The 15,003-nt window shown below is 41.4% G+C and overlaps 1 protein-coding gene across 8 annotated transcripts in view; it reads left to right on the top strand.

Annotated features, from left to right (window-relative positions):
* The first annotated feature begins 10,274 nt into the window (after positions 1–10,274).
* LOC141174073 (uncharacterized) overlaps positions 10,275–15,003 on the top strand; it is a 49,859-nt gene continuing 45,130 nt past the window's right edge. For 6 of the 8 annotated variants that reach the window (XM_073658719.1, XM_073658721.1, XM_073658720.1 and 3 more), the window contains exons 1-2: positions 11,877–11,968; positions 13,340–13,357. In XM_073658719.1, the coding sequence (XP_073514820.1) occupies positions 11,887–11,968; positions 13,340–13,357 (100 nt within the window). In that variant the 5' untranslated portion in view covers positions 11,877–11,886. Of the gene's footprint in view, positions 10,445–11,876; positions 11,969–13,339; positions 13,358–15,003 lie in introns of those variants that run through there. The other 2 variants (XM_073658715.1, XM_073658716.1) reach the window with 2 other exon arrangements.

Raw genomic sequence — 15,003 nt, 5'->3', positions numbered from 1 at the left:
CGCTGCAGCCAATCAGTACTACTGGCGTCATCAGCAGGAATGCTTGTAGAATGGGACATGACTACTGAAGCCACTGATTAGTTGCAGTGGTTAAATGCAGGCTGATTGTAAACAAAGACTGGAAGCAATTATGGAGGGGCAGAGATGTATCACAAGGACAAAGCCTAGATCAGTACTGTGACTATTGTTCTTGGGATGGGAGTAGTTGAGTTTCTGACACTATACTTCTTTGTGACGCATGTACTCAACTTCCTACTAAGATGAAAATATCTTTTTAGAGTTAGGTTTGGGCTACACTGAGACTTTTTGTAGCGCTATTGACTTATTTTAACTATTAAGCGGCAGCAGCAGTCCAAGCAATTGCATACAAATCAATGAACTACTCTGGACCACAGCTATAGCTAAATAGTTAAAATCAATCAGTAGCATTACAAAAAGTCGCAGTATAGCCCAGACCTCATAAAGATAAGTCTGCCAATTACCATCTAAAATGATCATTGCTTTTTGCAATTGACTTGAGGGCATATCCCGACACAATAAGTGAGCTCTTAAATCTCTAAGTCCTTCTTCGGGTCTTTTAACTGTTGTGAATGACACTATCCACCAACCTGATGATTCAGAACACGCCCTGATGAAGCTTGATACGAAACATGCTTCGGGTGCATTTTCCTGATTGCTAAAGTTTGCTTGACCACTGTGCATCATTATAACCATGTAACATCATTCCTTTATTATTATCTCCCATACATTTACCATATATTGTCTAGATTGTATTGATTATTTTGAGCTCGTATTCTCACTAGAGTATCCGTATTCAATGCTGAGACTATATATAATATATCCCTGTACTGATTTATCCTACTCTTTTCTGGGAGTGTAAAGTCATTATTCACCTATCCATAGAATTTTACATGTCTGACTATGTATGTCTACCTTATTGTTTTTAATTTTTGTGTAATAAAATATATATTTTTATTTATGTGTTGAGCCATGCACATTTCTTTAGATAGGTTCAAAACTCAGCTTAAGACCGGTGCAAGTACACCGTGTATATACTGGTATTCAGCTAATGTAGGTGTAAAATTTTGCGTCATGGATGAAGTTGACCCAACATGCACAGAACACTATAGCAGTGGTGGACACAGACAGAAAAAGACCCCTGTGCAATAGCTCATAATGAACAATTTCATCTTCTTAGCTCTTAGGTCCCTGAGGGTCTACACAGGTTGCACCACAGGTATGTCCACCTCTACACTGTAGTCTGCAATTGAGGGTTCTATAATGTTAGAAAAGTCTGTTCCGGTTGGACATTGTGGCAGTGGTTTATAGTTTTTCGTTTCATGTGTTTACATAATACACTGTACAGTAAATCAAATAGAAAGTCATCATGGACTTTGTGTAGAGTTGGAGCTTGTATGATACTTCAGATGTTGTGACGTTAACAGTTGTGGTTGAGAATTTTGTAACAATTTCCATGACTTCAATCTGATTTTTGCTTTTCTTTAGCAAATATCAGATGTTTATAAGAAACGTCAGCCTTTAGTTGACATATTAAACATCAGAATTTTTTTTCTCACGGTGAAAGTATAAACAGCATAAAAAAAAATGCCGAAGAATAAAGCAGGCATATTTACAAGGAAATAAGATAAGAAAATTATTTTTTTCGACCTAGAATGCTAGAAAACAAAATTAAGGGAACTATTAAGCATCATAGTTTAGCTCTAAGCCAATGAAACTTCAGGGATGTCAATCTGTCCAGTTATTAAGCATAAGGGAATGTGAATCAGTTTCACCTGCTTTGGTGCTAATGAGAGTGACAAAAGGAGCACTGAAGAGGCAACACAAGTCAACCCCTAAAAAGAGAATGGTGTTCCAAGTGGTGGCCACTCCCTCTATGTTCTTCATCGCTGATTCTTCCTTGGTTTTTCAATTTTTCTAGGGTCCTTGTCAGTACTGGTAGCATGAGGTGGTAGCCCATTCAGGTTGTCTAGGTAAAGCCAAAGAAATGAGCTACAGCACATTTTGGTATAAGTGCAATGTGCAGGTGTACATTCACACTGTGGCTATTTAACTGACAGAACCTAGGATTAAGGCTGTGTGCCCACGTAGCGTTTTTCAAGCGTTTATGCTGCGGAATTTCCGCAGCGGAAACGCTTGTGAAACGCTAGGTAATCCGCACCCCATGGTCCCCAAGGGGATTCCGCATGTTCTATGCACATGCTGCGGATTTTTCCGCAGCGTTTATGCTGCGTACAAAAATCCGCAGCATGTCATTTAATTTTGCGGAAGCGCAGCGGAACTCCCGCCATTGACTTGCATTGAGACGCACAGAAACCGTGACTGTACATTTCTACAAGCGGCTTCTATGCGTTTCTATGTGCGGATGGTACCCAGTTCTGGAGGAGAGGAGACTCTCATCCAGACCTGGGTACCATTGTACCTGTAAAAAAAGAATAAAATAACAAATAAAGTTTATACTCACCTGTCCGGCGTCTTCTCTCTGAATGCCGGCATCGCTTGAGGACCTGCGGTGACGTCACAGTCATGTGACCGCAGGCCCTTCACCGCTCTGTCTCGCGAGATGCCGGCATCCAGGAACCAGAGAGGAACGAGCGCTGCTGCACACACAGGGGCCTTGGGGGTGAGTATAGCTTTATTTGTTTTAATTTTTACGGTTCACACTGTATAAATCCATGCTGTTTGCATGGATTTATACAGTGTGACCTAGTTGTCAAGCACTTTCCAAGTGATGCTATCGCCTGGAAAGCGCTTGTCAATCTGCATGCGGAAACGCATGTGAACCCGCATGTGGATCCGCATGCATTCTGCAGGAAAAACGCATGCACAATCTGCATGCGTTTTTTCTGCCAGGGAGATGTAGAAATGCTGCAGAAATTTTCTGCTTCATTTCTGCATCATGGGCACATAGCCTAAGACAAAATGAGCAAATACCCTGTAGTAAAAAAATAAATAGTAATAGTACATGTAAATAACATAGGGTACTTAGTTGATACTATTTTGATCAAAACAGTGTAAAAGCCATAATAACGCGACAAGGTAAACCCAATCAGGATGGTCCCAAACTCTTTTAGTTCACCAGACTATGTGTTAGCACACCTCAAAATAGATAAATGCAGAGCAGGACGCAGACCTGGCTGTTTTGCACCCGCCCGTGGAAAGCTACATAGGAAAAAGGGGAACCACACCCCTGTATATACAATCACGTCTTGATCTTGTTCTGCCCCCGTTTATTTTGAGGTCTGCTGACACATAGCGAGGTGAACTACAAGAGTTAGGGACCATCATGATTGGGTACAGTTTGGCGAGGTGGGATGGCTTTTACACTTTTTTGATCAAAATAGTGTCAAATAAATACCCTATGCTATTTATCACTATTTATTTAATTAATGTAGGGTATTTGTTCATATTGTTTTTAACCTAGATTATGAAGGTTATAGTCCAGCTTCTCCATCCACATGTGCCATTACAAAAAAGTTTGCTGTGTCTCCCCGCTCAGCCTTAGGAGTATGAAGCTGATACTAAGACACAGGTCATTATATAAGGGGAGATATAATGCATTATTGGGGCTGTGAGGGGAACCATCATAAAGTATTGGGACTGTGAGGGGATCACCATACTGTATTTGGGCTTTGAGGGGACCATTATACAGTATTGGGGCTGTGAGCAAGATCATAATACTACAGGGGGCTGTGAGGGGGCCATCATACAGTATTGAGGCTGTGAGAGGGACCATCACTCAGTAGTGGGACTGCAAGGGGGGGCCATCATACAGTTTTGGGGCTGTGCAATGGATCATCATACTGTATTGGGGCTGTGTGAGAACCATTCATCACCCCAGTTGTGGGAAAGACTTAGTGCAACACAGAGAGAAGAGGGAAAGGGAGCCCAGACACTAGGGAAAGGGGGAAGTGGAGACCTCCTAGTCTGGACTAGTGTCACCCTGTCTCACCTACCGTCCCTATATTGGCTCTGCACCAATCACCAACGCATGCCTCACCCTGATTTTCCCTGGCGTATGGCTAAGGCTAGGGATGGGAGGAGATGAGCACTAGTCGATCTCCGCTAAACTCTATAGACAACAAGGGGGGAATTGGTTAACTTTAGACGACTCCAAATGTGCATATGGCCTCAAGCTCCAGAGAGGATGAAGCACTTCTCCTGCCAAAGCCTCACAAGTACAAAAATGAATGTAGAAATGAATATAGCCGGCACTTCCCTCTCAGACACACCAGGCATTTATACACCAAGGCCAGAGCTAATTAACAAGAGGGAGGTAGCCGCTAGGTCCTAGAGACAGCCTCTCATCTAAGAAGATGTCTGTAATACCAAACGTAGAGATCTCCTGCAAACAACTGCAGGGCGACTGTCTGTCACCTCTGATACACCCGTGACACCATCATACTGTGTGGGGGGCCATGGATACCATAATGCTGTGGAAGGAGCATCATACTATGTGGGGAGCTATATGGTGGTAATATCAATCCTAGTGTAGTGTGAGTGTGTTAATTTAGTTGCCTACTGCCACTTTCTCTGGGATGCAGCACTGTTCTGCTCCCCTTCTTAGACTAGCCTGCTAACTCTATGCGTGACCCTGAAGTGGCTTTTACAATATAAACCATTGGAGTCTCGTTCTGACGCTTCTCAGACTTAAATTATAAAAGCCACTTCCAATCACGTATAGAGTTAGCCGGCTAGTCGGAATTGCGGTATCGTCATTGAGAAACCGAGCACAACGTCGCTGGATCCTGGAGAAGGCCAAAAGTTTGGACACACCTTAAAGATTTTTCTGTATTTTCATGACTTTGAAAATTGTACATTAACACTGAAGGCATCAAAACTATGAATTAACACATGTGGAATTATATACTTAACAAAAAAGTGTGGAACAACTGAAAATACGTCTTATATTCTAGGTTATTCAAAATAGCCAACTTTTGCTTTGATGACTGCTTTGCACACTCTTGGCATTCTCGTGATGAGCTTCAAGAGGTAGTCACCGGAAATGGTCTTCCAACAATCTTGAAGGAGTTCCCAGAGATGCTTAGCACTTGTTGGCCCTTTTGCCTTCACTCTGCGGTCCAGCTCACCCCAAACCATCTCGATTGGGTTCAAGTCTGGTGAATGTGGAGGCCAGGTCATCTGGCGTAGCACCCCATCACTCTCCTTCTTGGTCAAATAGCCCTTACAAAGCCTGGAGGTGTGTTTGGGGTCATTGTCCTGTTGAAAAATAAATGATGGTTCAACTAAATGCAAACCGGATGGAATAGCATGCCGCTCCAAGATGCTGTGGAAACCATGCTGGTTCAGTATGCCTTCAATTTTGAATAAATCCCCAACAGTGTCACCAGCAAAGCACCCCCACACCATCACACCTCCTCCTCCATTCTTCACGGTGGGAACCAGGCATGTAGAGTCCATCCGTTCACCTTTCCTGCGTCGCACAAAGACACAGTGGTTGGAATCAAAGATCTCAAATTTGGACTCATCAGACCAAAGCACAGATTTCTACTGGTCTAATGTCCATTCCTTGTGTTCTTTAGCCCGAACAAGTCTCTTCTGCTTGTTGCATGTCCTTAGCAGTGGTTTCCTAGAAGCTATTTTACCATGAAGGCCTGCTGCACAAAGTCTCCTCTTAACAGTTGTTGTAGAGATGTGTCTGCTGCTAGAACTCTGTGTGGCATTGACCTGGTCTCTAATCTGAGCTTCTGTTAACCTACGATTTCTGAGGCTGGTGACTCGGATACACTTATCCTCAGAAGCAGAGGTGACTCTTGGTCTTTCTTTCCTGGGGCGGTCCTCATGTGAGCCAGTTTCTTTGTAGCGTTTGATGGTTTTTGCAACTGCACTTGGGAACACATTCAAAGTTTGCCCAATTTTTCGCACTGACTGACCTTCATTTCCTAAAGTAATGATGGCCACTCGTTTTTCTTTACTTAGCTGCTTTTTTCTTTTCATAATACAAATTCTAACAGTCTATTCAGTAGGACTATCAGCTGTGTATCCACCTGACTTCTGCACAACACAACTGATGGTCCCAACCCCATTTATAAGTCAAGAAATCCCACTTATTAAACCTGACAGGGCACACCTGTGAAGTGAAAACCATTTCCGGTGACTACCTCTTGAAGCTCATCAAGAGAATGCCAAGAGTGTACAAAGCAGTCATCAAAGCAAATGGTGGCTACTTTGAAGAACCTAGAATATAAGACATATTTTCAGTTGTTTCACACTTTTTTGTTAAGTAAATAATTCCACATGTGTTAATTCATAGTTTTGATGCTTTAAGTGTTAATGTACAATTTTCAAAGTCATGAAAAGACAGAAAAATCTTTGAATGAGAAGGTGTGTCCAAACTTTTGGTCTGTACTGTATATATACACTGCTCAAAAAAATAAACAACAGAATATAACTCCAAGTAAATCAAACTTCTGTGAAATCAAACTGTCCACTTAGGAAGCAACACTGATTGACAATCAATTTCACATGTTGTTGTGCAAATGGAATAGATAATAGATGGAAATTATTGGCAGTTATCAAGACACCCTCAATAAAGGAGTGGTTCTGCAGGTGGGGACCACAGACCATATCTCAGTAACAATGCTTTCTGGCCAATGTTTTGGTTACTTTTGAATGTTGGTTTTGCTTTCACACTCGTGATAGCATGAGACAGACTCTACAACCCACAGAAGTTGCTCAGGTAGTGCAGCTCATCCAGGATGGCACATCAATGCAAGCTGTTTCAAGAAGGTTTGCTCTGTCTGTCAGTGTAGTGTCAAGAGGCTGGAGGCGCTACCAGGAGACAGGCCAGTACATCAGGAGGGGGCCGTAGGAGGGCAACAACCCAGCAGCAGGACTGCTACAGCTGCCTTTGTGCAAGGAGGAACAGGAGGAGCACTGCCAGAGCCCTGCAAAATGACCTCCAGCAGGCCACAAGTGTGCATGTGTCTGCACAAATGGTTAGAAACCGACTTCATGAGGGTGGTATGAGGGCCCGACATCCACAGATGGGGGTTGTGCTCACAGCCCAACACCGTGCAGGATGCTTGGCATTTGCCACAAAACACCAGGATTGGCAAAGTCGCCACTGGTGCCCTGTGCTCTTCACAGAGGAAAGCAGGTTCACACTGAGCACATGTGACAGACGTGACAGAGGCTGGAGACGCCGTGGAGAGCGATCTGTTGCCTGCAACATCCTTCGGCATGACCGGTTTAGCAGTGGGTCAGTAATGGTGTGGGGTGGCATTTCCATGTGCTCGCCAGAGGTAGCCTGACTGCCATTAAGTACCGAGATGAGATCCTCAGACCCCTTGTGAGACCATATGCTGGTGTGGTTGGCACTGGGTTCTTCCTAATGCAGGACAATGCCAGACCTCATGTGGCTGGAGTATGTCAGCAGTTCCTGCAAGATGAAGGGGTTGAAGCTATGGACTGGCCCGCCCACTCTCCAGACCTGAATCCGATTGAGCACATCTGGGATATCATGTCTCGCTTCATCCACCAACATGCACCGCAGACTGTCCATTAGTTAGTGGATGCTTTAGTCCAGGTCTGGGAGGAGATCCCACAGGAGACCATCCGCAACCTCATCAGGAGCATGCCCAAGCATTGTAGGGAGGTCATACAGGCACGTGGAGGCCACACACAATACTGAGCCTCATTTTGTCTTGTTTTAAGGATATTACTTCAAAGTTGGATCAGCCTGTAATGTGTTTTTCCACTTTAATTTTGGGGGTGACTCCAAATCCAGGCCTCCATTAGTTAATAAATTTGATTTCCATTGATGATTTTTGTGTGATTTTGCTGTCAGCACATTCAACTTTGTACAGAACAAAGTATTCAATGAGAATATTTCATTCATTCAGATCTAGGATGTGTTATTTGAGTGTTCCCTTTTTTTTCAGCCGTGTATATGTATATATATTGTAATGCAGCAGCTTGCTAGCATTACTGTAAATGGTCCAGAATGTGTTTTACCTGACCATGTACCTTCCCCTTTAACTGACTGGTCACATGACTGTGACATCACACAGGTCCTGTATGCACAGTAAAGGTCTGTACACATGACTGGGACAGCACACAGGACCTATACACACAGCTGACTGATCACATGACTGTGACATCAGCAAGGTCCTGTCAGTATGGGTGTATGTGTGCACAGGATATATAAACCCCGGTAATTGGAGACAGGTGTGTTCGGTGTGAGGCGTGAGGCCTGTGCTCCGTGTGTGTGGAACACCGTTTGTGAGAGGTCTAGTGAGGCCGAGAGTGAAGCCTGGCAGCCTGAAAGGCCGAGCCTGGATCCTGTGCGTGGATGTCAGTGGCCTTTGAGGAAGAGCCGGCTTGGTGAAGAACCCTGAAAGGCACAAGCTGGATGTCAAGTGTGGAAGACATACCAGTAGCCTACGAGGGGACGACGGCTAGAGACCCTCACCTGGGAAAGCCGCAAAGCCACAGTGGTGGCGGAATAAACGGACTGCAGAAACTAAACCCGGCAAAGGTAATACACTTTGTTACATGGACTGTGTTATGGACATTGATAATTTATTACCTTGCCGTAGGCTGTAACCTGGGACAAGTGGGCCTGTGTGCCCCTTGGCTCTTGAATTGTGATGTGTGTAATATGCCGGTCTGCCACTTGAGAAGCTCCCGGAGGTGATAGGTGTAAACATGCCGGGCGTATACTAAGATGGACTATGTGATTAGCGGTTTATGACGAAATAATAAACTGCATTGTGAAATATCGGAAGGACATTGCTTATGTGCCTTAATTGACCCGGTGCAGCGAGTATCCCCCATTATGATGACTAGCGCTGCCTTACATATGGTTCGAGGATGCGGGCAACTGCAGTCCGGTTGCTAGCAGCAACGACAGCCCGGTTGCTAGCGTCAACGGCACAGGATGACGAGTGTGGATAAAGCATCTTGCGGCAACTCGGCGTGGTTGCGAAGATTGACGTCGCACTCAAAACTGGTTTGCTGTGGCTCGACGGGGCTCACGAAGTTTAAAGCATCTTGCGGAAACTCGGCGGGGTCGCGAAGATTATCGTCGCACTCAAACCTGGTTTGCGGCGGCTCGGCGGGGCCACGAATATTTTTTCCGGGGTTTATATATCCTGTGCACACATACACCCATACTGACAGGACCTTGCTGATGTCACAGTCATGTGATCAGTCAGCTGTGTGTATAGGTCCTGTGTGCTGTCCCAGTCATGTGTACAGACCTTTACTGTGCATACAAGACCTGTGTGATGTCACAGTCATGTGACCAGTCAGTTAAAGGGGAAGGTACATGGTCAGGTAAAACACATCCTGGATCATTTACAGTAATGCTAGCAAGCTGCTGCATTACAATATACATATATATATATATATATATATATATATATATATATATACATGCATTTAATAGACCTCCACTCAGCCATCTATTTGTCTAATTCCCACTGGTAGACAAGAACCCTGGAACCGCTGTCTGCAATTCGATATCTTTTTTCTTTGGAGAAGATTCTTTGCTATATATCCTAAGTCACGTGGCGAGAATTTTTAAGGGGTAAGATAAAATATATGCTTCTTAAGTAGATTGTTGTTGCTATAAAGGATTGTTTTTATCTTCTTTATCTATGTAGATATATCTTCTTTTGTGGGCAGTAAGAATAATAAAAACTAACATTTCCATCTCTGACTTATTTTCAAAAATAGTAATAAACCCAACAGTAAACAGCAGCCTTAATACAAATATAGTCTAAAGTTACACACAATAACAAGGTGAACAAAACATGGACCATTTGCTTCACACCTATGAGTTGTCAAAGAGCTAAGTTGAGTTGTTTCTATATTTCTAATTGACTGGTATCATATAAGGAGAGTCACGGGAGCTGTGTGGGAATTAGCAGTTATATAAGTTGAGTACGTTTTTTTGCACATATCCTGTTATGATAATATTTGAGATGAAGGTGATATTCTCAATGAGGTGGTCATTTTGTAAAGGTTTCTCTGTATATGCCAAATAGAAACGGTCATTCGAAATTTACAAAGTCAATGCAATGTAGATACATTTTCTTGTAAGGTTCACTAATTAGGTTCAATATGTCTTTCATTCATTAAACAAACCACCTCCCATAATACAAACATCCCTAGACAGTTTCTCCGTAGTCATTATCCCCAACACAGTAGGACATCCCATACATTGGCAGTGCCAATATCCACCACACTGACTCCACCCCGTTTTTATACAAATATATCACCACCATATCTAGACTTACTCTATAAAAGGATCAGTTAAGGCTCCTGTCATCTGTTCCTCCTATAACAACCCCCAGTTCGGTGTCCAGTAACCGAACTGCACGCAACATGGGGACAAATAGGAGGTTATTGATATCTATAGGAAGCCTCCTGCTATTTCTTACCTGTATCCATGCACAAGGTAAGTGTCCAGTGGTAAAATAGTATATTTCGGTATGATTGAAATGATTACAAGCTTTAGTCTAGTAAAATAGGAAGTTGATACACAGTTTGTGTGGTCCTTGTTTATGACATTTTTTTTCCAAAGTCCAATGCCTGTGTTGGGAATTAAAACATATTTTGGGGAGATATTGTGAAGTGATAACGTGACAGACTAAATATTACAAGTCTGGTTTCCACCTTTTAGAAGATGTATTTTCGAGAAACCAATTCTTCTTTTTAATTGAAAAAAAAAACACAGAAATTATCTGAATTAGGCGAGAAGTCTTACAGAGAATAGGGTTCAATGTTTGGCATTTCTCCATACTAACCACTCTAGGTAATATGGCTAAATATCTAAGCAAAATGGTTTCTTCTCTAGTACAATAATGTTGACTCGTTGATTGCTGAGCAATCTGTTATGTTTGTTGAGTCACATATTGAGAGATGTTACAAATAATGTATACTGCATGGGACATCTGGAAAGTCTACATTCAATGTTCACCCTTAATTTAGGCAGTATTGACCATTGGAAAGAAGTTACAAGGCATCTACAGAATAGGTGGTAACTTACAGATCATTTAGGATTCACCATTGGAAAGAAGTTACCAGGTATCTACAGAATAGGTGATAACTCACAGATCATTTAGGATACAACTACTACATTTATTCTCTATAAACTGAGTGCTACACTCAGCTTTTTCTGGCAGTCCTATAGAGAATGAATGTAGCGGTGGTTAAGCATGTGCTATGCAGTTTCATTGTAATGGGGATTAAAGTGCCTCATTCTGGTGATCGATGGTGGGGGGGGGGGGGTCCCTCAAGTCAGACCCTAAAGTCTGTACATTATCAACTATCCTATGGATAAGTGATAACCACCGTTCACTAGACAGTACCTTTAATCTGCAACAGGAGTTTCATGCCAGTCTTCAATGTCGGTTCTTGTCAACCGTGGGGCTGGACAATATCATCACAAATTCGTTATATACATCTAAAATTCAAAATTTTTTTAATTATTATTCTTTGTCTGCCTTTCCTTGCTAATTTCAAACATATATTCATCTGTCATACAAAAGAAGCAGATCGGGCGGAACATCAACACATGTGTAGTCAGTTTTGGACAGCTGTGGAATTGGAAAAAGTAGATTAAAGAACCACTCCAGAGGTTTTTTAGTGCACCTTCATTAACCATCAGCTCTGTATATACAGTGTGTGCATCAAAACATTTATGCCATCACCATCTTCTTCCAATTTCAGCACTGCTCCGGTCATCTTCTGCACCATGTGGCCACAGCTCTGTCTTGCTGGCCACACAGTGAAACATTAGTTCCTCTCTTAATGTACAGTAAGTCTATGAGAGGCTTGTCTTGAGTCTCATAGACTTATATTGAGAAAGTGACTTTTGATCCACATAGATAACAGTGTATGAGCCGACTGGCCACAGCTGAGATCACAGGAAGTAGTAGAGGACTGGAGCGGCGCTGTAAACGGAAGAAGACTGCAATGAGTAAGTATTTTCATGACCAATACTGTACATACATTACTGATGGCTAATGGAGGGGACAACAAAAAAAAAAGTAGAAGGGGTCCTTTAAATATAGCATAAGTATGGAAAATATTAGATATTAAACTATGAGACCCATGGGATGAAATGAGCCATTACACCAATGCAGAAAATACACAATGATGAGATTGTAATAATGCTGGATTAGCAGTGTTTAACTAGTCAAATCTCAGGTGGATTATATAGAAAGACAAAGTTTGTTTTTTCCTTATGCAAACTCAGGTTTAAAAAGTTCAAAACCATCAGTACATTGTCAAAGATGTTCCACTGCGCTAAGTAAATATGCTAAGGATTACAGTGAGCTAACAGTACGATAATCATCTTATATCCAGAGATATGAGAATGTAACTAACTACAGTAATTAAAGCAACAGCGGATATAAAGCAATCTAATATCTTTATATCAGCTGGCAAAGGCTATATATGCAGGATTGGGTGTAGACAAGTATAAGAGAATTTACAGATTCTGTGCAGGTGTTCCAATCAAACAGGAACCGGGACAAGGGTAAAGGCTGCAAGGGTAAAGATATGTCAATTTTGCAAGCTTTTTTATTGTTCCAATATAGCTAAAATAAAAAAAATCAAATTACGAAATAACTTTTTATAGGGTCATAGTAAATAAATATCCTACTGTTTTATGTCTACAGCCCCTATGCAGAATGATCTTTATGGTATAAGACTATAAAACAAATGTTGATCTTGCAGTCATGCTCCCTTCCATCTGCACCCCACTTCTTACATTCAATACTTCACTAAGAAGTAATGAATACCTAAGTGGTGACGTGGCTACAAAATCAGACTAAACTGAGTTTGTTTGTAGGCTTCATAGAAACTGTAGACACAAAATGGTAAGTGATTTTCAGATGACTATTTCGAAAAGTTACTATACTTTTGATTTTAGCTGCATTGGTGCTTTATTGCAGCAATGATGGTCATCATACAGTGATGATAAAGTATGGACGCACTCAAAGAGATCATCATGACGTGGCAGTGTTCTCACCCATTTTGATCAATTTGTTAATTAAGAATCTTCCATTCTTTTTTTTTTTATAATTTTGTTTAACTGTTCTACATCAATGTATAAAATAAGGATGTGCAGTCAATATCTTTTTCTAAAGTTGTGTTGTAATGAAAAGCTTGGCTGTGAAGGTGGAAGCATTGTTTAACAATTGAACCAGTGGTTTTCATCAACCACTATATTTAATACATTTTCAAACTGATCCCCAAAAAAGATTGTTTCTGTGATCATTTCATTATAATATTTTATTTTTATTTAATTCCTAATACTTTTTTTTTAATCTTGTTTATCCTACAGGTCAGAGAACGGTTTCAGGTGAGATATTTTGATTTTGATTTTTTTCATCTGTTTTTAGAATTCTTACAAGGTGAAACATACATATTTATTTATGATATTTACATTTATACCCTCTTTTATACATTGATAGTTTCCATGAAACAAGAGCATTGTGTGTGCCTGCACGGCTATGTTATAATTCATAGAAAATAGGTTCTAATTTGGAAACAACCCTTTGCTAGCCCACCATACCCTATATCAGTGGTCCCCAAGCTATCTTACCTTGAGAGCCACATTCATCTCTGAACGATGGTCATGAGCCACAACCTCCCCCCCCAGAACTGACACCCAGAGACCCCTATTATTGGCATATTGACAACCAAAGTTTAACCACAGAAGGCACCTCTATACTTACATCTAGAGGTTCCCATTTTACCTCCATTATTCAATATTCTTGCATCACGCACAGTCAATACACTTTTGCAATGAGCTTCAACCACCTCTATAACTGTCAGTATCATCCTATCTCAACCTACCATTTTTATCCTACCACTGTCCTCCATCTGCATATGAGCATTCAAATCTGCTCTTCTATGTGGTGCTACTCAGAAAAGTCACCTTCTGAGGACCTTCTCTAATGCACCCAGCTTTCAGACAGCTAAGAGTCATATATCATGGGATTGGAAGCCACATGTGACTCCCAACCATAGGTTGGGGACCTATTCTTTATATAAAGAGGTTATTTGAAACATTGTTTAACAGTTACTTAGTCCTATTTGCCTCTTAAGATATAGTTTGGATAAGTTACCTTGGGAAATATTCTAGCTTTGGATATTATATAGATAGCAACAATCCTTAACTACTCGATTAACATGTAAGTTTATTGTGGTTAGACATCTGTTATATCAATATCCTTTGGAAGTGCATTGAGCTGTAGGTTGGCTTGCTACTAAAGGTGGAAAAAAAACCCTCTTTAAATCTTCTTCCTTAGCAAGTGTGAACGAGCTGAGTGTGACTGGAGTGTAAGTACAAACGGAAGTAAGATTGTTACTTGTTTTTCAATGAATAGGTAATTGGGAATCCTGCAGAAAATACCTGTGTGAATTGCTGTTAGTTGCTGAGTGCTTTTCTACCTGTTTAGTTTTATTGGGCTTTTTAGAACTTATTTTTTCTCTACAGTTTTACAGTCTCTTATTTTACTACCTGTGTGTTTAAGGGTTAACTACATTGCACTTAAATCCTGAAGTGTAGCTATACTCACAAGGGGTTAATTAAGGGTGAGGGGTCATAATTAAGGGTTTATAAGGGGCAGCTGGTTGAGGCATCCAGTCCTTTGGAAGTGCAATGAGCTGTAAGCTGGATTGCTGCTAAAGAGGAAAAAAAACTCTTTAAATCTTCTTCCTTAGCGAGTGTGAACGAGCTGAGTGTGACTGTAGCATAAGTGCAAACGGAAGTAAGTGTGTGACTTGCTTTTCAGTGACTTTGGATTCAGGGAGTTTGGAAGGGAGGAATTTGGACAGAATTGCTTTCTGTATTTTATTAATTCTTTACATTTCTTTTTACTTAACATTTCTGTCTAGTGCAATCCCCATTAGGAAATGAGCTCCATTATTGACAATGCTATCCAGTGTACATCTTGCCACATGTATGCAATCCTTGAACAGCCGGTCGTGGGTGCATTCTGC

Source organism: Phyllobates terribilis, unplaced genomic scaffold (genome assembly GCF_046119375.1).
Source record: "Phyllobates terribilis strain yellow unplaced genomic scaffold, ASM4611937v1 Scaffold_13__5_contigs__length_258822181, whole genome shotgun sequence".
Taxonomy (NCBI): Eukaryota; Metazoa; Chordata; class Amphibia; order Anura; family Dendrobatidae; genus Phyllobates; species Phyllobates terribilis.
The sequence above is the reverse complement of the archived record's forward strand: the minus strand, read 5'-3'. Positions and strand labels throughout refer to the sequence as shown.